At 38.1% G+C, this 23,396-nt stretch overlaps 1 protein-coding gene across 3 annotated transcripts; it reads right to left on the reverse strand.

Moving 5' to 3' along the window:
- Positions 1 to 3,498: 3,498 nt before the first annotated feature.
- Positions 3,499 to 23,374, reverse strand: dglucy (D-glutamate cyclase). 3 transcript variants are annotated; one of them, XM_039667215.2, is made up of 13 exons: positions 23,288 to 23,374; positions 20,337 to 20,423; positions 18,206 to 18,356; positions 17,078 to 17,276; positions 16,767 to 16,917; positions 15,982 to 16,104; positions 15,577 to 15,780; positions 14,533 to 14,793; positions 13,903 to 14,002; positions 12,065 to 12,213; positions 11,693 to 11,812; positions 10,240 to 10,394; positions 3,499 to 4,084 (listed from the first exon to the last, which is right to left on the reverse strand). In XM_039667215.2, exons 1-13 carry the CDS (start codon positions 23,289 to 23,291, stop codon positions 3,941 to 3,943), a joined length of 1,848 nt encoding a protein of 615 aa, XP_039523149.2. In that variant the 5' UTR covers positions 23,292 to 23,374; the 3' UTR covers positions 3,499 to 3,940. The 3 variants fall into 3 exon arrangements, with proteins under 3 accessions (XP_039523149.2, XP_039523140.2, XP_088976640.1); XM_039667206.2 differs by lacking the exon at positions 23,288 to 23,374 and adding an exon at positions 20,100 to 20,203; XM_089120514.1 differs by lacking the exon at positions 23,288 to 23,374 and having other exon boundaries at positions 20,337 to 20,451.
- Between the last annotated feature and the right edge of the window lie 22 nt (positions 23,375 to 23,396).

Below are 23,396 nucleotides of genomic sequence, written 5' to 3' on the forward strand. Positions count from 1 at the left end.
CCTGAGTGCAAAAATGAAGGCTCTAGACCCTTCCAGAGCTGAGATATCGAAATTCAAAATTTTGACCCGAAAAAAAAAACGACAGTGTTACCCCTTTCGTTTTTTTCCGTTTTTGGGCGAAAAATTAAGTTTCTCCAATCTTCTCAAAACTCTGGATTATGATAGAGGGCTGTGAGACTTTGACCTGAGTGCAAAAATGGAGGCTCTAGACCCTCCCAGAGCTGAGATATCGAAATTCAAAATTTTGACCCGAAAAAAAAAACGACAGTGTTACCCCTTTCGTTTTTTTCCGTTTTTGGGCGAAAAATTAAGTTTCTCCAATCTTCTCAAAACTCTGGATTATGATAGAGGGCTGTGAGATTTTGACCTGAGTGCAAAAATGGAGGCTCTAGACCCTTCCAGAGCTGAGATATCGAAATTCAAAATTTTGACCCGAAAAAAAAACGACAGTGTTACCCCTTTCGTTTTTTTCCGTTTTTGGGCGAAAAATTAAGTTTCTCCAATCTTCTCAAAACTCTGGATTATGATAGAGGGCTGTGAGACTTTGACCTGAGTGCAAAAATGGAGGCTCTAGACCCTTCCAGAGCTGAGATATCGAAATTCAAAATTTTGACCCGAAAAAAAATGAGTGTTACCCCTTTCGTTTTTTTCAGTTTTCTGGCAAAAAATATAGTTTCTCCAATCTTCTCAAAACTCTGGATTATGATAGAGGGTTGTGAGACTTTGACCTGAGTGCAAAAATGGAGGCTCTAGACCCTTCCAGAGCTGAGATATCGAAATTCAAAATTTTGACCCGAAAAAAAAAACGACAGTGTTACCCCTTTCATTTTTTTCAGTTTTTGGGCGAAAAATTAAGTTTCTCCAATCTTCTCAAAACTCTGGATTATGATAGAGGGCTGTGAGACTTTGACCTGAGTGCAAAAATGGAGGCTCTAGACCCTTCCAGAGCTGAGATATCGAAATTCAAAATTTTGACCTGAAAAAAAAAATGACAGTGTTACCCCTTTCGTTTTTTTTCAGTTTTCGGGCAAAAAATATAGTTTCTCCAATCTTCTCAAAACTCTGGATTATGATAGAGGGACACGAAATTTTGACCTGAGTGCAAAAATGGAGGCTCTAGACCCTTCCAGAGCTGAGATATCGAAATTCAAAATTTCGACCTTTTGAGAAGATTGACAGTGTTATCCCTTTCGTTTTTTTTTTTTCGTTTTTGGGTGAAAAATTAAGTTTCTCCAATCTTCTCAAAACTCTGGATTCTGATAGAGGGCCAAGAAACTTTGACCTGAGTGCAAAAATGGAGGCTCTAGACCCTTCCAGAGCGGAGATATCGAAATTCAAAATTTCGACCTGAAAAAAAAAAACGACAGTGTTACCCCTTTCGTTTTTTTTTCGTTTTCGGGCGAAAAATTAAGTTTCTCCAATCTTCTCAAAACTCTGGATTCTGATAGAGGGCCACGAAACTTTGATCTGAGTGCAAAAATGGAGGCTCTAGACCCTTCCAGAGCTGAGATATCGAAATTCAAAATTTTGACCCGAAAAAAAAACCGGCAGTGTTACCCCTTTCGTTTTTTTCATTTTTGGGCGAAAAATTAAGTTTCTCCAATCTTCTCAAAACTCTGGATTATGATCGAGGGCTGTGAGACTTTGACCTGAGTGCAAAAATGGAGGCTCTAGACCCTTCCAGAGCTGCAATATCAAAATTCAAAATTTCGACCCGGAAAAAAAAAACGACAGTGTTACCCCTTTCGTTTTTGTTTTTTCGGGCGAAAAATTAAGTTTCTCCAATCTTCTCAAAACTCTGGATTCTGATAGAGGGCCATGAGACTTTCACCTGAGTGCAAAAATGGAGGCTCTAGACCCTTCCAGAGCTGAGATATTGAGATCCCACGTAGTGTTATGCCATTGTAAATATCTCAATATCTCAGCTCTGGAAGGGTCTAGAGCCTCCATTTTGGCACTCAAGTTTACGTCCCATGGCCCCCTATCAGAATCCAGAATTTCAAGAAGATCAGAGCAACTCAAAATTTCGACCCGAAAAAAAAAATGACAGTGTTACCCCTTTCGTTTTTTTTTAAGTGTGAAAAAATAAGTTTCTCCAATCTTCTTGAAACTCTGGATTCTGATAGAGGGCCTTGGGACTTAGACCTGAGTACCAAAATGGAGGCTCTAGACCCTTTCAGAGCTGAGATATTGAGATCCCACATAGCATTATGCCATTTTAAAAACAGTGGGTTCGTAGACGGTGGAATTATGGGATGGCGATTGGTACTACGGACTCAGGGGCCCCAGCTGAGTGCAGGAAAATAGTTTTTATCATGAAAGAAACTTTAATTAAAATGTCCAAAAATACACTACCCAAATCCCCATTCAATAGACTGCAGGCGGGATTGTGTCCAATTGCAGCTTATTGCATGAACGCTAGGGTTAGTACATTTAATAAATAGTGGGTTATTGGACGCAAATCTTTGTGCCTACATGGGGCTACTGAATTTGGCCAGCGTCTACAGATCCAGAGGGGAGTCCACATGTTGCCTGTGGGATGATTGCAGTGGTAGTGCGATTTTCAGAGCCATCAGGTCCCTCTCAAGATTCTCTCAGTCCACCCAGATCCAGGATCCTCTGAATCCTCCTCGCCTTCAGTGGAGGCTTGAGAAGATGATGAGGGTGCCACATCCACATCAGGATCTGATGCTCCTGAGTCTGCGGTCAGAGTGAGAAGATAACAATTCCTGCAGCTCGCTGGAGGGGTCAGGCTGCATAATCATCTCTAAAACTTCACTACAAGTCAAGCCCTTTCTCATGTTGCTTGCTGCTCTTCTCACAATCAAATGACAAGTGTTTATATTCACTTACTTTGTTTTTATTTAGTCTGCATTTGACACCATCAAAAGGCAGCAGCTGCATAAATACACTTACTTTGTTTTTGTTTACTTCATGGAGTTTTGAGAGCTGATGTGTATATTTTATTTTCTCAGACGCTCAAGGTGAGTTCACACACACACACACACACACACACACACACACACACACACACACACACACACACACACACACACACACACACACACACACACACACACACATGCTATTATACTCCATGAAATCTCCATATAACTCCATGTAAAAGCCAGAAACTAAGCTTTTTTTTGCATAGGCCTGTCTAAAGGGTTAATGATTCCACCTGGTTATCAACAGTAAAAATTACAAATTTTACCTTTTCCCAACAGGGAAAACCACCAACAAACAAAAATGCATGATTATATGGTGTCATGGTTTTGCAATCAAAAAATGTGGTTATAATGGAAATCAATGGGGCAAAAACAGCCACGAACAGTAAATGAGGGAAAAAAAGTTGAAATCTGATGCTGCACAAAAACTAACAATGCATCAAACCCAATGTTGTTTCTAATCTTTGACATGCCCAAGGTAAAAAAAATCCAGTCCACAATCATATTTTATATTGAAAATAAGTCATTTTGTGTGTTTTTTCCCCAAATCAGTGACATCATTCATGAATTTGGCAATTAAAGAGTTAAAATCCTGAATTTTTTAAAACATTTAGTAGTTTTGATCAAGACTGAGGTTGATTAATAGATTTATGCAAAAAAAATGTGAAAAAAATATTTATCTAATACATTTTTACAGCAGGTTAAAGTAGTGGCTGTTTTCACCCACGAACATAACGAAAAGGGTAGTGAATTTGCCCAGAGTGTACTGTTGAGTTTTTGAGAAATTTCAAAGCATTTCCCAAAATTTGTGTAAAAATAAGATTTGTCACCAAAAATCATTCAATTTGCTGAAACACAGAAAAAGTTATGGCCAAATTAAGACTCAAAAATACCCCATAGTGACTGAAAACAGCCACAACAGCACATAAGGGTTAAGTAAATATTGCCCACAGATCTGTATCCACTCCTGTGGTTGAGATTACACATTGATATTAGGCAAGAGTGAGATTTCTAAGACGCTGTATGATGTCAGAATGGTGTGGATGAAAGGTCAATCCGTCCACCTCCAGTCCCAGGTTTGCCGTTTTACCACTGCGGACACCATATCTCACCAAAATGTGGAGCATGTCTTCCTCCTGTTTTCAAACAGAAGAACCACGTCAAGGCATGTCTTCAGTCTAGTAATGCATTCAGTGTTAATGGCCTTTTATTTTAAGCTACATGTGGGAGTGGGAATTTTAAAGCAGGAAAAGTATTATTAAAATTTCCATCCCTAGCAGCCAGCCACTGAGGAGAAACAACATGCTGGACACAGAAAATATTCAGGCTAACAGGAAGGAATGTGAATACAGGGTTAACAGGCTGAATCCAGCAGCTGTGGCCGTGATGATTATACAGTATACTGGCAGAGGTTCTGAAGTGGTCTGCAGTTCACCGCAAATGTAAAAATGGCCAGTGTTGACAGGAAGCAGCACTGCGACATGCCTAAAAGTTTTATACCAGTGGATTTCCATTTGAAAACAGTTAACAGTGTGATGTGATAAACGAGGTGAGACATGCATAAACCCTTGCAGTGCAGACACTCATGCTGAATCAAAACTGAGGAGAACAGATGTTTTAACTCTTTCCCGCCAATGACAGAATTTTCTGTAATTTATGAAATCGCTTTAACGGGAATTTCCTGTTTTCACGTGTTTAAAAACAGAGGCTCTGTTCTTTCTTTTGATTTACTGCATGTTCAGATATTCAAACAAAACATTCTGGACCAGAATAGTCTCACTGCAACCGGAACCGAACAAAGTACAGGGCTCACTGAGCTAGTCGCATTCAAAGCAGTATCTAGAGCACCTTACATGCTTACTATCCACAAAGGTTTGGATGAGTGTCTCTAAATCTGAAATCTTCTCTGTCAGTCTAACTATTTCCCTGCATTTATTACACGTGAAACCCTCACTGCTGACAGAGAAGGCTACGCTAAACATGTGACAGGCAATGCAAGTGACAATAACTGGAGAAGATGCCATGACTCACTGACAGATTTTATCTTACCACAGTTGTTTGATGAATTATTAAAAAAAAATGAGCATGAGAGAGAAAAAAAGACAACACGAATAAAAAGTTAATGAGTTGTGCTATCGATAGAGATTTAGATTAAAGGTGTGGTATAATGCCCTTTTCACAAGATGTAAAATAAGGCTCTGATGTCCCAGAGTGTGTATGTTAAGTTTTAGCTCAAAATATCCCGCAAATATTTTTATATAGCATGTTAAAATTGTCACTTTTTGAGGGTGAGGAAAAACGCACAGTTTTTGTGTCTGTCCCTTTAAATGCAAATGAGCTGCTGCTCCCGACACAGAGGGCGGACATTCAACAGCTTCTGTCCTTTTTCAACAGCTCCCACACACACACAGACTAAACATTTAAAAACGTTTAGCCTTTTATGTTCAAACCTGAGTCAGACAATAATGGAGAGACTCAAGAAGTGACATGTAGAATGCAACATAACATTTCTTAATGGTTAGTTGATGAATTTAGGTATCTTGTGGATCCCAAACCTGTCCTGGAGGACCACCATCACTGCACGTTTTCCATGTCTCCCTAATCAAACACACCTGATTCGACTCATTAGCTCATTATCACATGGGTTAATGAGCAGGAGAGTCGATGAGCAGATGAGTCGAATCAGGTGTGTTTGATTAGGGAGACATGGAAAACGTGCAGTGTTGGTGGTCCTCCAGGACAGGTTTGGGAACATTCTGTCATAATAATCTATAAATCGCGTTCCTGAGGGTGGGGTTTAAGTAAATATTAGGGTTGGTGATGTCACTAAAGGAGGGCATACATTGTGCGATTTTCATCCGATTTTGAGCCGAACTCTGACTCGTGCGACTCTTTTTCGTTTCGGACCGATTTTCAGCTTTGTCGTGCAGTGTACAGGGAGAAACAAGAGGCGATTAACCTCTCTCACGATCGACAACTGGATCGTCGGATGAATTTCTGGTATGTCAGAAATTTTGGTCGCTCCTCGTGACTATTAGGGATGTCCTGATCCGATACTCAGGATCGGTATCGGCTCCGATCGGGTATCGATCAGACAAGGCCGATCCAAATCCGATATTGTGCGTATACTATCATGTTATTGTTAAGCCCCACAGAAGGCACAAAAACATTCTAAAGTACCATGACGTTTTCGTGCACTCTATTATAAGTGTGCTGAAGCCATTATGTGAGAGCCGCGAGAGGGAAAAGTTTACGTGATCTTGAATTTAATGACTTATATTAATTTCTCTGTCAATCATTATCCATTCAGCACTGAAACAGCGCGTCGCGTTCGGTTACAGTATGAAACTATCTTCAAGATGATTCAATGTTAATACTATTATACTTTATCTGTAGATAAAGGTCTGTGTTTTCGCATAAAACAACATTATCTTGCTGGACTTTATTGCTGTAACTTAATCGTGTTACTTCCTACCAGGTGTCGGACGCTGTCAGTTAGATCACCTCACCAGACTCAGAGCACTATTGTTCTTCACGCGCACAGTAACTGAAAATTTAAAACTGTTTAAAGAAAAGGCTCAATAAACTATTGTATAGATAGATACTGTTTAATACACTGTCCATCAATATGTATTTCCTTTGTGCTTTGAACTTTTCAAAGCGGACTCGACGCGCAGCATGCATACCATATAGACCATTTTACGAGATGTAAACAACACTGGTCCAGAAGCACTTCCTGTTTTTTTTTTTAACACAACCAAAATACAACCATAAAATACAACCAACAGAACATATAAAACTGAATCAAAAATTTAAACAAACATCTTTAAGATGTTTTCTTTATGTGTTAAATAAAGAAAACATTTACAAACTGAAACAGGACGTGTTTCCGGACCAGTGTTGTTTAAATCTTGCAAAATGGTCTATAGGGTGCATAGAGTGCCGAAGTGATGACGTCACTTTGTTGGACAACTCGGAAGCTAGCGGCTCATGGGTTATTTTCGGTCGAAAAGCAATGCATTTTCCCCATAGACTTTTCACTTTTGGAAAAATCGCAAAAAATAAGATCTGTGTTTAACAAAGGGTTGTGTAAAAAAACTTTACACGTTTTGTCTAGCAAGATAATCTTTACAAGTTAATACAAAATGTATACATTTTGAAGCCTATATAAAGATTTTAAAAAACACAAATCAGACAATAAAGTTTAAAAAAACACAAGCAGGTTATAACTGTGTGTTCTATGTCATAGATCAAAACGTGAAAATATTTAGAGGCTCTGTTCACCACAGACCTTATTTCAGGCGATTTAGCAAAAACCCATTCAAAAATCCCATAGACTTTAGAGCGAGGGAACCGTAATGCTAAAATGCTAACTCACTTCCGCGTTTTGGCCTACAGAGTGACGTCGTAACTTCGGCACTCTATACTCGGCTGCGTGCTGTAACTCCACGTGGTTTCAAGCGCATCATTCTGCGCTCGGAATGCGCATAAGCACCGCACTGTGTTCGAGTCATTCATATAATAATACAGTGACGCAATTAAAGCTTATTAACATTAATAATTAATAATGTTGCTGCCTCATTAAATTGCTGTGCTATACACTTAAAACATGTCTCAATTTTTAGTAGCCTTGGCTATATCTAAAATAATTATCTTTTTCATTTTTATTATATTGTTTTTCATGAATGTATTTTACAACAATACAAAGAGCAATATGTATTATTCACTAATCTAGTTTATAATAGCATTTTTGTCGTAGATTATGATCATATATTTTGGGGATTTGTTGTTTATCTTTATAATGAAGCTGTCTGTATTAAGTAGATTGTGTTTAACACACACAAGAGTGATAATCAGTTTAACACACATAGAAATTCTACTTGCTTTAAAAAATGTACTGGTATTTAAAATGTAGAATACTGCTGTTTAAATTGTTTTAACTTTAAACCTGTTGGTAGCTAGCTAGCTTTAAGAACTGAAGTACCATATATACTGTGTATATATATATATATATAAAGGGTGGGTTGTGAACTATATACTGGAGGTATATTTTAAGGGGCTAATTGAGAAAATTGCTCTATTTTTTATTAGTTTAAATGTAAAATAAAAATATCTGATTAATATCGGTATCGGCAAAAGCCAAAGCTGCGGCATCGGTATCGGAAGTGAAAAAGTGGTATCGGGACATCCCTAGTGACTATATCGCACAGTTGAAGCAAAGCTACGAACCGATTGCCCTAAACTCAGTGTTTTTTCTCTCACTGCACCTGCGCGAAAACAGAAGTTCAACCATTTCATCTGCCGCAAAAATAAAATTAAAATAAAAACGAAAAGAGGGAAATCTTTAAGTTCTGTAGTTCAAACTAGCAACAAATTACTGTTGCTTACCTCCAGTTCGTGTTGCAAAATGGATATTACCCACCATCTTCCAAGCCACCTGCGATGTAACACCTTATCAATTTGTCAAACAATGTTTTTGAAATAAACCTGTTTTTTTTATTTTCATTGATTAATTATGGCAATGTTCAGACATATTATAGACTGTTAATAGTTATTTTATGTAAGGGTTAATGCCCGACGAGGTGTCCATTGTCAGGTTTTAACGGAAGTTATACCATGGTCACTTGCCAAAGTTATACCATGGTATAACCCAGTTATACCATGGTCACTTGCCAAATAAAACATTTTTAAAACATTAGCTGCTAGTTCATATTTTAATTAGGCTAAATCAAGTTTTTACAAATAATAACTCGCCTGGTTTATTTAGCAACCGGAGATATTTATAGTCCGCTCATCTTGTAGAACCCTTCAGGTTCAAATTTTTTTTTTTTTCATGAAACACAAAGGTAGGCATGGTTATTTATTTTTTTAATTACACATAAAACAATTAATCAAACAGGCTTCTTAGGCTTGAAACGCTGTAGCCTACTCTCCTCCTGCCTTGGTTGTCTGGACTGCTGCGTAAAACTCCCGCAGGGTCTCATTCAGAGCAGCAGCGGTGTAATTTTCTTTGCGACGTTACTCCGTTTTATTTACATTTTTTCTTTCTTCAGCAGCGTCCCAGTCGTCAAAGTTGTCATATTCTCCATAAATGTTAGTTAAAAGAAATAACGAAGTCGCTCATTGTTGTATTAGTAAGCTATGTAATAACTAACGTTAGATGTTTGTTTTGATAGAGCAAAGTGTTAACGGATATTTTGACTGCCTGTTGCCATGGTTACTCACAGCTGTTGTGGGCAGCGCATTTACTTATTCATTTCGAATGGTAAACAGGCAGTTTCACCAGAACTACTTTACTAGGTGTCCTCTATCACTTTTTAACGGACACCCTGCAGCCAATCAGAATCGAGTATTCACCTAGACCATGGTATAAATGCCTATAATTCATTGTAATCAACCTAAATGTTTTAGACAATTTTTAATGAGGAGTAAGATTATGTATTATTTTATTATCCTCACAGCACGTTGGTTATGTGCTGTGAAAATATTGCGTGGCAAATTAATTATAATAGCGGATCAATTTAATAACAAAATTAGCCTATAGACCATTTCACAAGATGTAAACAACACTGGTCCAGAAGCACGTCCTGTTTCAGTTTGTAACTGTTTTCTTTATTTCACATGTAAAGAAAACATCTTAAAGATGTTTGTTTAACTTTTTGATTCAGTTTTAAATGATCTGTTGGTTGTATTTTATCCCAGCTTTTATGTAATGTTAAAAAACTGAAACAGGAAGTGCTTCTGGACCAGTGTTGTTTACATCTTGTGAAATGGTCTATAGGCCTCCCCTAATAATGATAATACAAAAATACTAAAAATAATTAAATGCATAAATTGAAAATGCTAAATCATCTTGATACTGATAGCAGATGCTTTTTTGACAATATCTCTGGATACATACACGTAAATAGGTGCAATCCAGGGGTTTATCGCAGATATTACAAGTATAGTGTGAGCAGTGAAGTCGCAGCTCGACGATCGGACCGTACGGTGTGAGCACATAAATCCTGAACTTTGGCTTTGCATCGCATGCGATTTACTGGTTGAGTACCTTGAGTACCAGTAGGTACCTTGCTGAAATCGCACAGACATCACACAGTGTATGCCCGCCTTAACATGGGAGGAATATCGTGTAGTCCCTAACAGCCAAAGCTATGCCGAGCTACAAATGCAAATCACTCAGCAGTGAGGAAAATTGTGAAAATTATCAAAAAAGAGGCAGGGAAAGAGTTAATGTCGTACTGAACTTAACCACCAGAATGACCAATCATTATCATTAGAATACAGTTACCTTGGCTATGGTGGGCAGGCAGGCAGACCACAGGCTTCGTTGATCAGGTGTGGGTGACAAAACCAAACCTCTCTGGAGGTACCGCCAGTGCAATGGACAAAGATTCAGAACATACAGTGCACAGGCGACAGCATAGCCACCCCAGTTGGACACTCCTACAACACATGAGGTGGACATTAGGTATGCAAGGAAAAGATTGTTCATGGTATTCACTGTTTCTAAAAAGCATGCTTCTGCAAATTATAACATAATATTTGAATAAAAAACATTAAATTCAATATTTTAATTTTTATATTTAAATTTTGTGGGGAAATATTCTGAAGCTCTGTCGACTATACTGTATATGAATTGCTGTAATCTCATTCTTAACCTTAATTTGTAAACAAAAAAATAAAAGGGTTTTCACGACGCGTCATCAATCCGGAAGTCGGCCATGTTTGTGGCACAGAACATAAACAATACCATTGAACTGAACGGACTTGAAAATTTTGATGATTATTTCTGCTGAAAAACGGTCAAATTTTGGTCGGTCAAATCGGTCGCATCGGGAAAACACCTTTCGTGTTCAATAGACTGCCAAAAGTTAAAGGGAAGAGTGCACAAAATGATGAAAGAAGGCGTTTGTGGTTGAGAGAGGCACAACATCAGCAAATGAGCAATTGTCGATTAAAAGAGTGTATAGACGCTTATACAACAAAGTTATGAAGATTAATATGATGACTTTACAAACTTATGGTTGTTAAAATGTATGCGTTTTATATTAGAAACTGTACGAAACACAGTGAGTAGAAATTTTCAGCTGTCCGGTGTTCTGACTCTCATGCTAGCTACCCATCGAGATTTGCTACTTGCTACCGGTTATGCGCATGTGCAGAGTCAGTTTTTTTGTTTTGTTTTGTTTTTTTAACAAAAGGTACATTTTCCTGTTATAATGTATAATTTCCCTTTAAAAATGCTTAACTTACTACCATATGAATATTTGTACGGCCAGCCAGCTGAAAAAGAATAACTGAAAGTTTCAGTTACTATGAGGAAAGGTGTACTTTGACTGAACTGATATTTTATGATAATTTTTACTTTTCACACCGTTTTAAAAATAAAAACAGTAGTCTACACAGTATACAGTAGCTACTCATAACTTAGAATTGTATTGTATTGTGAGTCGTCATGGTAATCCTTCTTTTTCAAGATTTCTCTAAAATGATTAACGTTAGCTCAAAATGTGTCAAACAAACTTTGAAACGTGTGGAAGTCGTGTCCCCAGAGACAGACGAGCAATCAGGTTTATCTTTCAGCGGGTTGATATGTTAAAGGACGTTTTACTGTGCAAAGTGTTCGGAATACAGTGAGTCTACGTTAAGTGAAAGAGTCAGTGCACGCGAATAAAAGCAAAACAGCAAGCAAAGAAGTCAAAACGGTAAAGATAGAACTGTGTGAGGTGTGCTTAACTTACCTGCTGTGATGGCAAAATCAGCAGCCACGTCACATGCTATCAGGTTCCCATTAGGCATGTATGCTTTAACTGCTGCTTTGACTTTACCCATACCAAGCTCATTACCACCATCTCCGATCCCTGTGTACACACACACACACACACACACACACACACACACACACACACACACACACACACACACACACACAATTAATCCTGTTAGGTAGCAGGTCTTATTACAATTCTCCTAGTGCCAATCGTTAATTGGGAACTAAGTTAGTTGTTCTTCTGATCTTTAAAATAGATTAGGATCAGATCAAGCAACATTTGACAGTGTAAGTTAATCTCATGTTTGTTGCTTAGGTGCTTTGGCTTTGCCAGTGGTTTTACCAGTGGTAGTGATTCCTTCAATAGTGCTGGCAGTGGTGAAGAGATCGTCTATTGAGTCGACCAAATGCCTGATGTTCACCCCTCTCATGTTGTAGTAGTTCCCGTCTGCAGCCCGGCCGCAGCGCTCTATTGCCACCAAGTGGTCGAACCTTTGCAGTAGATGGGAACAATTATGAGTTCAAAGGCTACATGGTAAACAAGATATGGGTTATGTTTGGGAATAGTATACTGGTTTTACTATTTAGTATGTATACTGTGGTGCAATATGCAAAATAGTTTAAGACCTAACCTTTTTTTTTTTTTAATGTGTGGCAAATGAATGGATTAATACCAATTGTCTGATTTTTAACATATGGCATTATTTGATCAGAATTGCAAGAGTTGGATTAAAGGAATATTCTGGATTCAGTAAATCAAGCTCAATCGACAGCTCTTGTGGCATAAAGTTGATTTCCACACTTCTAAACCCTAAGCTTCTTAAGTAATTTCACAACTTTTTCACAGATCCTCCAAAAAATTGGTTGCATTCACTTCCATTCTAAGTTTTTCATAGAAAAAATTAGACAAATAAATTGTGTGGTAATCAATTACTATGCCACAAATGCTGTTGATTAAGCTTAAGATGTTAAAGGGTTAGTTCACCCAAAAATGAAAATTAAGTCATTAATTACTCACCCCAATGCTGTACCAACCCCGTAAGACTTTCGTTCGTCTTCGGAACACAAATAAAGATATTTTTGATTGAATCTGAGAGCTGTATAACTACCACATTGGCTCCTAAGGGACTGCCTCTTGACGGCCCAGAAAGTCAATGAAGAAAATGTTTAAATATCCCAAGTGACTACCGTGGCTCAACTATATGTTTATCAAGCGACGAGAATACTTTTTGTGCGAAAAAACAAACAAAAATAACGAGTTTATTCGACTATTCCTTTTCTTCCTTGTAGGCCAGAAACGAGACTTCCTTAGATTTCCACGACGCAAGCGCGAGAATTGCATCTCCTTACACTACTTCAGTTCAGTTCTCACGCATGCGTCGTGGAAATCTAAGAAAGTCTCGTTTCTGGCCTACAAGGAAGAAAAGGAATAGTCGAATAAAGTCGTTATTTTTGTTTGTTTTTTCGCACAAAAAGTATTCTCGTCGCTTGATAAACATATAGTTGAGCCACGGTAGTCACTTGGGATATTTAAACATTTTCTTCATTGACTTTCTGGGCCGTCAAGAGGCAGTCCCTTAGGAGCCAATGTGGTAGTTATACAGCTCTCAAATTTAATCAAAAATATCTTCATTTGTGTTCCGAAGACGAACGAAGGTCTTACGGGGTTGGTACAGCATGTAATTAATGACTTAATTTTCATTTTTGGGTGAACTAACCCTTTAAGCTTAAGCTGGAATATTTCTTTACTACTGCATAAAGTAATAATAATACAGTCATTTTCATAAAATAAAACCCAACATGGTTTCTAGTATCACCCTCATTTTATGATAATGATTGGCTAAAAGTACATAATCCCTCTTATTACATGGGTAATCACCAAATAACTACATAAATGGACATGTTATATTAATTTGAGTTGAGACTGAAGTGTGATACGAGAGACATGAAGCTACCAAAGTTATATACTGTAAGAAATCGCTTAACTGGAACAACAGTGAGATTCAATTTAATTATGTACTATACTACTGTTTATAATTTTTCATTGTTACATAATGTGCTCAGTTTAACATAACTTGTCATGTCTGAAAATGACGTCTACTGCCAAGTACATCACATTTGATCTTAATAAAGACCAAGAGAAAGCAGTGGATGGAAAATTAGACTGAACCACCATTACACCTGGGCTTTGTGGGATCTCCATCATGGCATAGGAAGTGAAGTGCTGAGTCAGGACCTTTACTCTGGAAACTTATTACGGGAACTGGAGTCTTTATCACACCTGTTAGTGAATAACACACACACACACACACACACACACACACACATAAATCTTGGTACATTACAATAAGACCATATTCTAACGTCATGTTTTCTGTCCTCACTGAAAGTGAAATGCTATGCAAATCAACAAAAATTCCAACCATATATATTTGATACGTTATCTTTGTAATAAAATTGTGAAATATTATTTTAAAAAAATGTATATGTCTATATGAATATAAAATCTATTCCTGTGATGACAAAGCTGAATTTTCAGCATCATTGCTACACTATCAATCTAATATGCTGATTTGATACGCAAGAAACATTTCATCCCAGGTTTTTCTGATCAATAGAATTGAAAGAGTTGTTCCCAAACTACATTTTTCACATTTGTTGAATAAAACAAATTAATTTCTTAAAAAAAAAAAATCAATAAATCAATAAAACCAAACAACGAAACACATGCCGCTTAATTACATCTGACTAGCAAACCAGAGAATATCTTAAAAACACTAAATCAGCAACGACGAAGACCAAATGCGGCACCTTTCTTCACAGCATCCTGCATGATGAGCTGGTTCATCTCCAAAGCCCGCTCATCCGTCACGATGACCACCTTTTTGCGGAGTGCCTGAAGCATAGCTGCCATGGCGATGGCCCCGGGCGGCCCATCAGTCTCTTCAGGGGGGGTGTGCATGTAGTGTGTGGGGAATCCAGTAGTGATGAGAACAGAGGAGGAATGGGACAGAGAGAGACAGGCCTTAAGGAGCTCGTCCTGCAAGAACAGGGCCTGAATACCTCTTGCACCTGCACACAAACCACAGACTTACACTGTATTCCGTTACCATCCTGACCACTGTACTAAACACAGATAAATCTATACTAACTTGAAGCTATCCTGACTGATGCAGTACTATGCTACTAACTAACTAGGCTACACAAAATAATTTAAATAACTATATGCTATGCTAAATAGATGCTAAAATAATCTATCCTGATCGTTTTCAATACTCGTAATTCCAACTCTTTCTTGACCCCCAGTGGTTTTGACGAAACAAAATGTTTTTTATACTGCCAAGGGCGTGGTAAGCTGCAACCTGCTTATGTCACCTACAACCACAAACATCCAATAGGAAAATTCAACTGTAGTAGCCACCGTTCAAACAGAAGAAGGCAGCACTCAGATGTTTTTACACCCTATATTGTAGAATTAAAATACTTTATAGCCAAATGTCAAAAAAAGCTAATCGAATCAATGATCAGCACTAATAAACCCCATTCTTACAGATCATTTAAAATAGTTGGTTTCAATTACCCTTTAAGTGCAAATTTCAGTCAGCCATAAAACAATGTCTGTCCTCATAAGATGACCAACTCCGTATATACTATTTTATTAGACTACTAATATGACTGGAATCTTTATTCAAGTGAGTGTGAGTGAACAGTTTTGTTGTTGTTGTTGTAAATTCAGTCTATTAATGTGCTTTTTTATTTATTTATTTTTTTATAAATGAGTGACATTGTTCATTGTAAGTGCATCTTTAATCATTCACAAGGTTTTTTAGAGGTCAAAACGGTGTTTCTTCATACCTGGGTCTTCTATAACGAGCTCCTCGATTGCTCGAATCTGTTGAACAGCTCTTTTGCTAGTCATACTGTAAAGCTGAGGTTTCTGGGAAATGCAGATTGTCAAAGGGCATTGTGCTGGCTCAAGTGTGAGGGGTGAAACAGTTTCTGCCTTTTGATCAGTGATGAACATGCAGCCAGGAGAGTGTGTGAACGCTAGAGCGGGCTCTGCAACATCAAAAAACAAATCGTCAACGTACAGTACAGTTCTCTTTCGACACACTGTATAAAAATCATCTTTGCATGTGGCAAAAATGACATTACTGTATGTAAATCTACAGCAATGTTCCTGAATGATTTCAAAATATGGCAGTTTAAACGATTATGTCGATCTGTACTGTAATATTGAGGAGTTTCTTGAATTCTTACTGCAGTTCTGTACAGCCTCAACACCGGTGACCCCACAGGCCCAGAACACAGGCACATCACCAGAACACACTTCCACTGGGTCCCCATAGTCTGGTCGTGACAAGTCATGGATGCCCAGCAGCTCTGGAAGAGAGAATCAAGGGCGTTTACAAGATGTTGAACACTTTCCCGCCATCGACTTAATTTTCCGTTAAATCTTTCACTTTTTTTTTTGACAATCCATGTTTTGACTTGTTAAACGGTAGCGGTTACGTATCTTCTGAAAAATGAAACAATCTCTCCAGATCAAAACACATGTAAAGAATCTGAAGAAACAAGCGAAATAACACAATCATCAAACATCATATTAAATTAAAACAGCCTAACATTATGAAGAAGTATAGTACTGTGCAAGAGCATAAAAAGCTACTGTATATATACTGAAAATAAAGACCAAAAAATTACTTTAACACCTTTTGGGTTGTCAAATGTTGCAGCATGGACAATGTTCACAAGTAATGTGGTTAAACTGTGCTTAGTGCTCAAGTTCACACAAGTGACCTATTATAGTGACTTCAACTGAAACTCGCCTTAAGGACTCTGAAATTTGCACTTAAAGGGTAACTAAACCCTTGAAACCAACTATTTTAAATGATCTGTAATGATGCAAAATGATGCAAGGTGCATGTGCATCATTCGTTTGCACATGCACCTTGCATCAATATTTTGTGTAACTTTGCCAATTGTGTTGGTCCAATGTAAATGGTCCAATGAGAAACTTTCATTCTTTTGAAACAAGTACATACTAGGGTGTCCAATATGGACAGGGCCTCCATGTGCCAGTGGGATTGCGTGTGTGCATTGAGCCGCAGCATCCAGTTTGTCTTCTGGTACAGGTCTCATGCTCACCACCATCGGACAATCAAACCGACCTGCTCTAATACAAGGCACTGATGTCTGGAAGAAAAAAAAAAAAAAAACACAGAATAAGCACTTAGAGGATTTCCTTTTGCTAATTTTTCCAATTTCAAAGATGGGAAAAAAGCAGATTCAAGCAAAATCAAGTAAATAGCTGCCCTACACATGGATGTAATGCAGGCCTGGGGTATTTACTGACCTTGTACATACTGACATTTTTTCCCTGTTCCACATTTCTCACTGGAACCCCGGCGGCCATCAAGGCTGCTTCAAAGCCAAAACTGCAGCCAAGGTAGAACGTGACCATGTCCGCAAGTTGAGGAGTGTAGGAGGATAAACTAGCGATCTTCTTCATTAGCTTGCCTTTCTCAAACACACAGTACTCTGGACAATCCTCCCTGATTGAAAGACAGAACAAGCAAGTCTCTGCACTATCGCACTTTCACCATCCATCATATGTCATTTGCAGCAGGAAAGAGTTTGAATTAAATGAGAAACCAGTTTCTAGGCTGCATTTATGAGATGTCTTAATTGAAAGCAACTTGCACTGATACTGTATATGTTAAAATGTCACATCCATTCTTTTGTCTCAAGATGCACATCAGTAATGGTTTTACCTCAGGTCGGTTTATGCAAGCTGCTTATTTGTCAATTTAACTAAAGCCTAATCCTGGGATAATCTAAGCCCTGTCTGTGAGACCGGGCCATAGTGAGGGATCATGGGTTGTGCATACTAAAGGTCCCAGCCTGTTTTTTAAAGGTGCATTAAATGATTTCTGAGAAATGCTGTTGAAAGTGTTTCAGACCAAGCACTATAACCCACTAGTAGCCAATCAGCAATGGGGGCGTGTCCACTCATGATGGGGGAGGAGAGAGAGATGACTGGGAGACATTACAAAAGAGAAAAGAGAATTATGATCAGACAAGTGCTTTAATATTAGAAAAGCTTTCCAGCGCTGGAGAGACCAGAGAACGGACACAGAGGTTGTTTAGTTTCTGCTCCATACGCGAGTAACATTGGTTTTGAGCGTCATCGTCTGGAGCTGATGTGCTGCTGGCGACTAACAACCAACTCTTGCTTTTAAATACTCATGTACTGCATGTACATTTTTTTTGTTCATAATCTTTGGTTTATCTTCCACAAAACTTTATTTTGCTTCACTTAAGCTTGTAGAGTGTGTTAGTTGGGGTTGATATCAAATATTAACAGTGCCAAACAATGATTGTCAGAAATTACTAACTGAACCTTTAAAGAACAGCCCATTGAGTAAATGGGTATAAAATAAGAATGAAAAGAAATTTAAATTCTGGTGTGAAGATACGGTACCTGATGTCAGATCCTGTGGCGAGGGAGCAGCTCCATTCTCCACATTTGCTCCTGTACAGCAGAGGGAGCGGGCTGCTGTTAGCCCGACAAAACGCCTCAAAGTCATCAGCAAGATCCTTGTGCAAGATCACCACGTTAGCCTGTTGATATCCTGTCAGTAAACATCAGATTTCTCTGTGAGATACTAAAATGCAACATTATGAAATGTACAATTTGGTATGCAATAAATAAAAAAAAAAGGATCCAAGACCTCTAGAAAACACACAAGATCCTACTGGAACAATGAACGAAAGTCTCAGCTTTCAATTTACACTCACCTAAAGGAATATTAGGAACAACTGTTCAATTTCTCATTAATGCAATTATCTAATCAACCAATCACAATGCATTTAGGGGTGTGGTCCTGGTCAAGACAATCTCCTGAACTCCAAACTAAATGTCAGAATGGGAAAGAAAGAGCGAGGCAATTTTGAGCGAGGCATGGTTGTTGGTGCCAGACGGGCCGGTCTGAGTATTTCACAATCTGCTCAGTTACTGCGATTTACAAAGAATGGTGTGAAAAGACCTGTGGGCGAAAATGCCTTGTTGATGCTTGATGTCAGAGGAGAATGGGCCGACTGATTCAAGCTGATAGAAGAGCAACTTTGACTGAAATAACCACTCGTTACAACCGAGGTATGCAGCAAAGCATTTGTGAAGCCACAACACACACAACCTTGAGGCGGATGGGCTACAACAGCAGAAGATCCCACCTGGTACCACTCATCTCACTACAAATAGGAAAAAGAGGCTACAATTTGCAAGAGCTCACCAAAATTGGGCAGTTGAAGACTGGAAAAATGTTGCCTGGTCTGATGAGTCTCGATTTCTGAGACATTCAGATGGTAGAGTCAGAATTTGGTGCAAACAGAATGAGAACCTGGATCCATCATGCCTTGTTACCACTGTGCAGGCTGGTGGTGGTGGTGGTGGTGGTGGTGAAATGGTGTGGGAGATGTTTTCTTGGCACACTTTAGGCCCCTTAGTGCCAATAGTGCCTACCTGAGCATTGTTTCTGACCATGTCCATCCTCTGATGGCTACTTCCAGCAGGATAATGCAGCATGTCACAAAACTCAAATCATTTCAAATTGGTTTCTTGAACATGACAATGAGTTCACTGTACTAAAATGGCCCCCACAGTCACCAGATCTCAACCCAATAGAGCATCTTTGGGATGTGGTGGAACGGGAGCTTCGTGCCCTGGATGTGCATCCCACAAATCTTCATCAACTGCAAGATGCTATCCTATCAATATGGGCCAACATTTCTAAAGAATGCTTTCAGCACCTTGTTGAATCAATACCACGTAGAATTAAGACAGTTCAGAAGGTGAAAGGGGGTCAAACACACTATTAGTATGGTGTTCCCAATAATCCGTTAGGTGAGTGTATATACAGTACAATTATATTGAATTCTTAGTACTCATATTATTAATTTAGAATCGGTTCAAAATTACAATGGAATCAGAATTACATCATCATTCTTTAGGAGTAAATCATCCATCTTAGGTGCCAAAGTCTAAAAGTGAACACTCATGAGTGAAGTTCAACAGTGTCATAAAAGCAAAACAGTAGTCAAGTTATTTGTTAAGCTTTGCACTATATGCAGAATGGCATTCACATTATTCAAATGTATCAATCTCTACTCATTTCTTTAGAGAAAATGAACACAATGTGGGTCAATGCATTTAAATGACATGTGCATAATTGGGTAAGGAGGGTTTGTAAAGTATAAAGCACACTCTGTTGTCAAGCAGAAATGTGCTTTGCTAACACAATGATAAAATCAGAATAACATCAAGAATTAAGGTACCATACCATGGGATCTAACCATGATTTTTTAACCTTTCCTACCTGCTGCTATACCAGATGTGTTGTTAATATCCTGACTCTGCTGGCGAATAAAACTCCGCAGAGAACGCGGAGACAAACCCTCTGACTGACACATGCTGATTCCTCTGTGTTACGACAGACAGACACTTGTATAAAGCCAAACTAGTTAATGATTTTAGGCTGGTGTAAACCCACTGTTGTAAAGATTAATGCATGATGGTGCATAGTAACTAACACCAGACTGTTTGTGAATCATACCTGGCCTCTTGTTTGCTGCTCGAGTGCTGTATTTCAGTCTCACAGCACGATGGAGAAAACTTCTCATACCATTACATTTCAACAGCACTGCAGGAAACATTGTCACAGGTTACTGGTCTGAAAAATGATGTCCTGGAAATAGAGAAAACTTACTTTTCTTTCTTTAGCACTGCTAAATACGTAACGTTAGTAGGGCCACCGAATGGTTGACATTTGCTTGTTGTAACTCTTCAAAAATAAACTTTATTTCTGATCTTTTTCAACATTGAATCTAATACTACACATATTTAACTATTCAAAATTTTTATTGGTCAATCTCAGGCAACTTTATTTATTTTTTTACAAGGTTTAAGCAGAATATGGACGCATGTTTTCTCAATCCTATTACCAAAAATCATGTGTCATTTAAAAAGCAAGTTTAGAAGCATGTCAATTAATTCCTTTGTTTTTCCCACAAGAAAGTATTTAAAGAAACTGTTGGTTATATGTTCAAAAAAATTATATTTGTGCCAATAAAATCACTATTAAAGCAAGGTGTATTTTGATATAAAAAACACAAAGGCATTTTTTCATTTTAAAGATGACTGAAGCCTCAAGCTTATAATTTTTTTTAGAATGAATTCATTAAATAATTGTATAAATTATGGTCCAAACAATTTTTAGAAAAAGAAACAAATAGTAACAGGACTGAAGGTAACAGGATTGAGTTTTTAAGCAAAAAGTTATCAAATATATGACATATGGCCACATAGCATTGATGCTAATAGCGTGAGGACACTGAGCCATTTCTAGTGCCTTACCAAAAGTTAATATTTTTTAAAATAAAACAATTAAATCTAAGAAAACGTTTAGGTAACAGGACTGTATGTTGAGATTGACCTTCTCGTTCGTAGTTACAATTTCATCAAATATACAGAAACGAAAATGAGAGGAGTGACTTATAGCCACCCCGTTGCCTTCAGAAGATCCAGATGATGAAACGTACTGTTGAAAATGTGTCTTGTGGAATATTCTACATTATTCAGCGGGGGGATGTAATAGTGTAACAGGACTGAGTGAAAACCTGGGGACATGACTAAAATGTGTATTTTATCTAAAATATTAGATCAAATGTTCTTTTCTTTCTTTATTTTAAAGCAGTTTGGATATAAAGTCACACAACAATGCAAGAAAAATCAGATTTCTGAAGGATTTTAATCATACTATTTCATGGTAAAGTTTAGAGATAGACAGTTGGGACATTTTAGTTAGCTAAATGTGTATGACATTTTGCTTAATAATAAAATGTATTTTAGAGACAATTTTCATGCAATTTTATACAAATAAGGTCCTCGGGCCTCATTTATAAAACTTTGCGTAGGATTTGCGTCAGAAGTGGCGTACGGATGAAACTTGCGTACGCACAGAAATATTCGGATTTAAAACTGTCCGCACATCCTACGCATTTTTCCCTTAATAAATCACAATCAATTCTAAATGTAGCGCAGCTTTTGCGGCTTCATGTCACGCCCATAGTTGCCCATAAATAGTCCGTGAAACGCCCACAAGTTAATATTCATCAATTGCGAAATCATGTTAAACACAAAGAGGAATAACAAAAAACGTAACTTCACTCAATGTGAATAAGAAGTTATCGTTGGCGACGTGGAAAAGAGGAGAATGTTGTTTGGAGTATCAAAAATAAAACAAACTAAAGGCATATGCATGAATACATTTTACGATGAAAACGACTTTCCCCAGGGGACAAATAATAGGCCTATATATCTACCAATTTATCGATCTATCTGCTATCTCCATAATTATCTATCTGACTATCTAATTGCTAAATCTGCTCCGTTAGACGGACATATTGGCGAGAATATCAGTTTTGTACATTATTTCGTTCTGTTTACCATCTTATTTATGCGGATGAATTGTATGCCAATGTTATTAAAGAACACATTTTTTTTTTCTTTATGTGTTAATATGCATTTCTGTTGCAGATCAATCAAACGGGTGTTCGTGTAGGGTGTTAATTGTAAGACTTTCTTTGTGAAGTGTGTTATTTTCTTTGTGTTATTTATGAGAGGCAGTATTGCCATTTATTTTACAAAACCGTCTACAGTTTCACACACTTTCACGTGTTTTTTCCAACTGCCGACGGTGTCGCCATTTCTCATTTCACCCGTTTTTGTGCGTACGCCTGGGTCAGAGCTTGCGTGAAGGACCGCACATTTTACACACATCAAGTTTGCTTTTTATAAATACCAACTATTGCGTAGCGGCGTACGCCTTCTTTTGTGCGTACGCAACGTTTATAAATGAGGCCCCTGGGGACAGAAATGTCACCCTTTCGGTGGAATGGCTCAGTAGCCAAATTGGCCGGTCAGTGAAAAGGGTTGATTTCAAACCATAGATATAATTATTTTAAACATCATGCTACAGCAAATCGGCCAGGGACAGTTAACAGGTTAAAGCAATTTTAGACACGTTTCAGGACAGTGCCCCGTTATCTTGTTGCTACCGGTTGCTACACTACACCTTGACGTCACATGTTAATCACGTCGTTCGCAACGATAAAAGCGTGGATTAGATACATCTGCAGTGGAACGTAAAGCTAAACGAAAATATACGCTGGCTGCGTCCGAAATCACATACTAGCCTACTCTCCTGACGAGTCCTGAGTATGTAGCCTACTTATTTTGAATATGCGTAATACTTCATTGCTGCTAATAAAATATGATCTATATAGTTTCATATTTACACCAGAATCTCGCTGGTACTTTTTTGCCTACACTTTTATCAGTACTGTGAATTTGGACATTTGACATTTTTCTTCGCAGCTGCTGTCAGATGTGCACGGACACTCGTGTTTGGGACAACCAAACAATATTTCATACGACCTGCAGTAGGTTCCCACAAATCACAGATCTTTTCCTAGAGAGGTTACCATAAGCATTTTGAAAACTCACCCATCGCTGTGGATCAGAAGCGAAAGCAGAAGGTCAGCAACAAAATGGCCAAAACGGCACTACTGGTTTTATACACAAGAGGGCGCTAAACACGCATTCAATGGCCAAA

Source organism: Pimephales promelas, chromosome 15 (genome assembly GCF_988280905.1).
Source record: "Pimephales promelas chromosome 15, fPimPro1.hap1.1, whole genome shotgun sequence".
Taxonomy (NCBI): domain Eukaryota; kingdom Metazoa; phylum Chordata; class Actinopteri; order Cypriniformes; family Leuciscidae; genus Pimephales; species Pimephales promelas.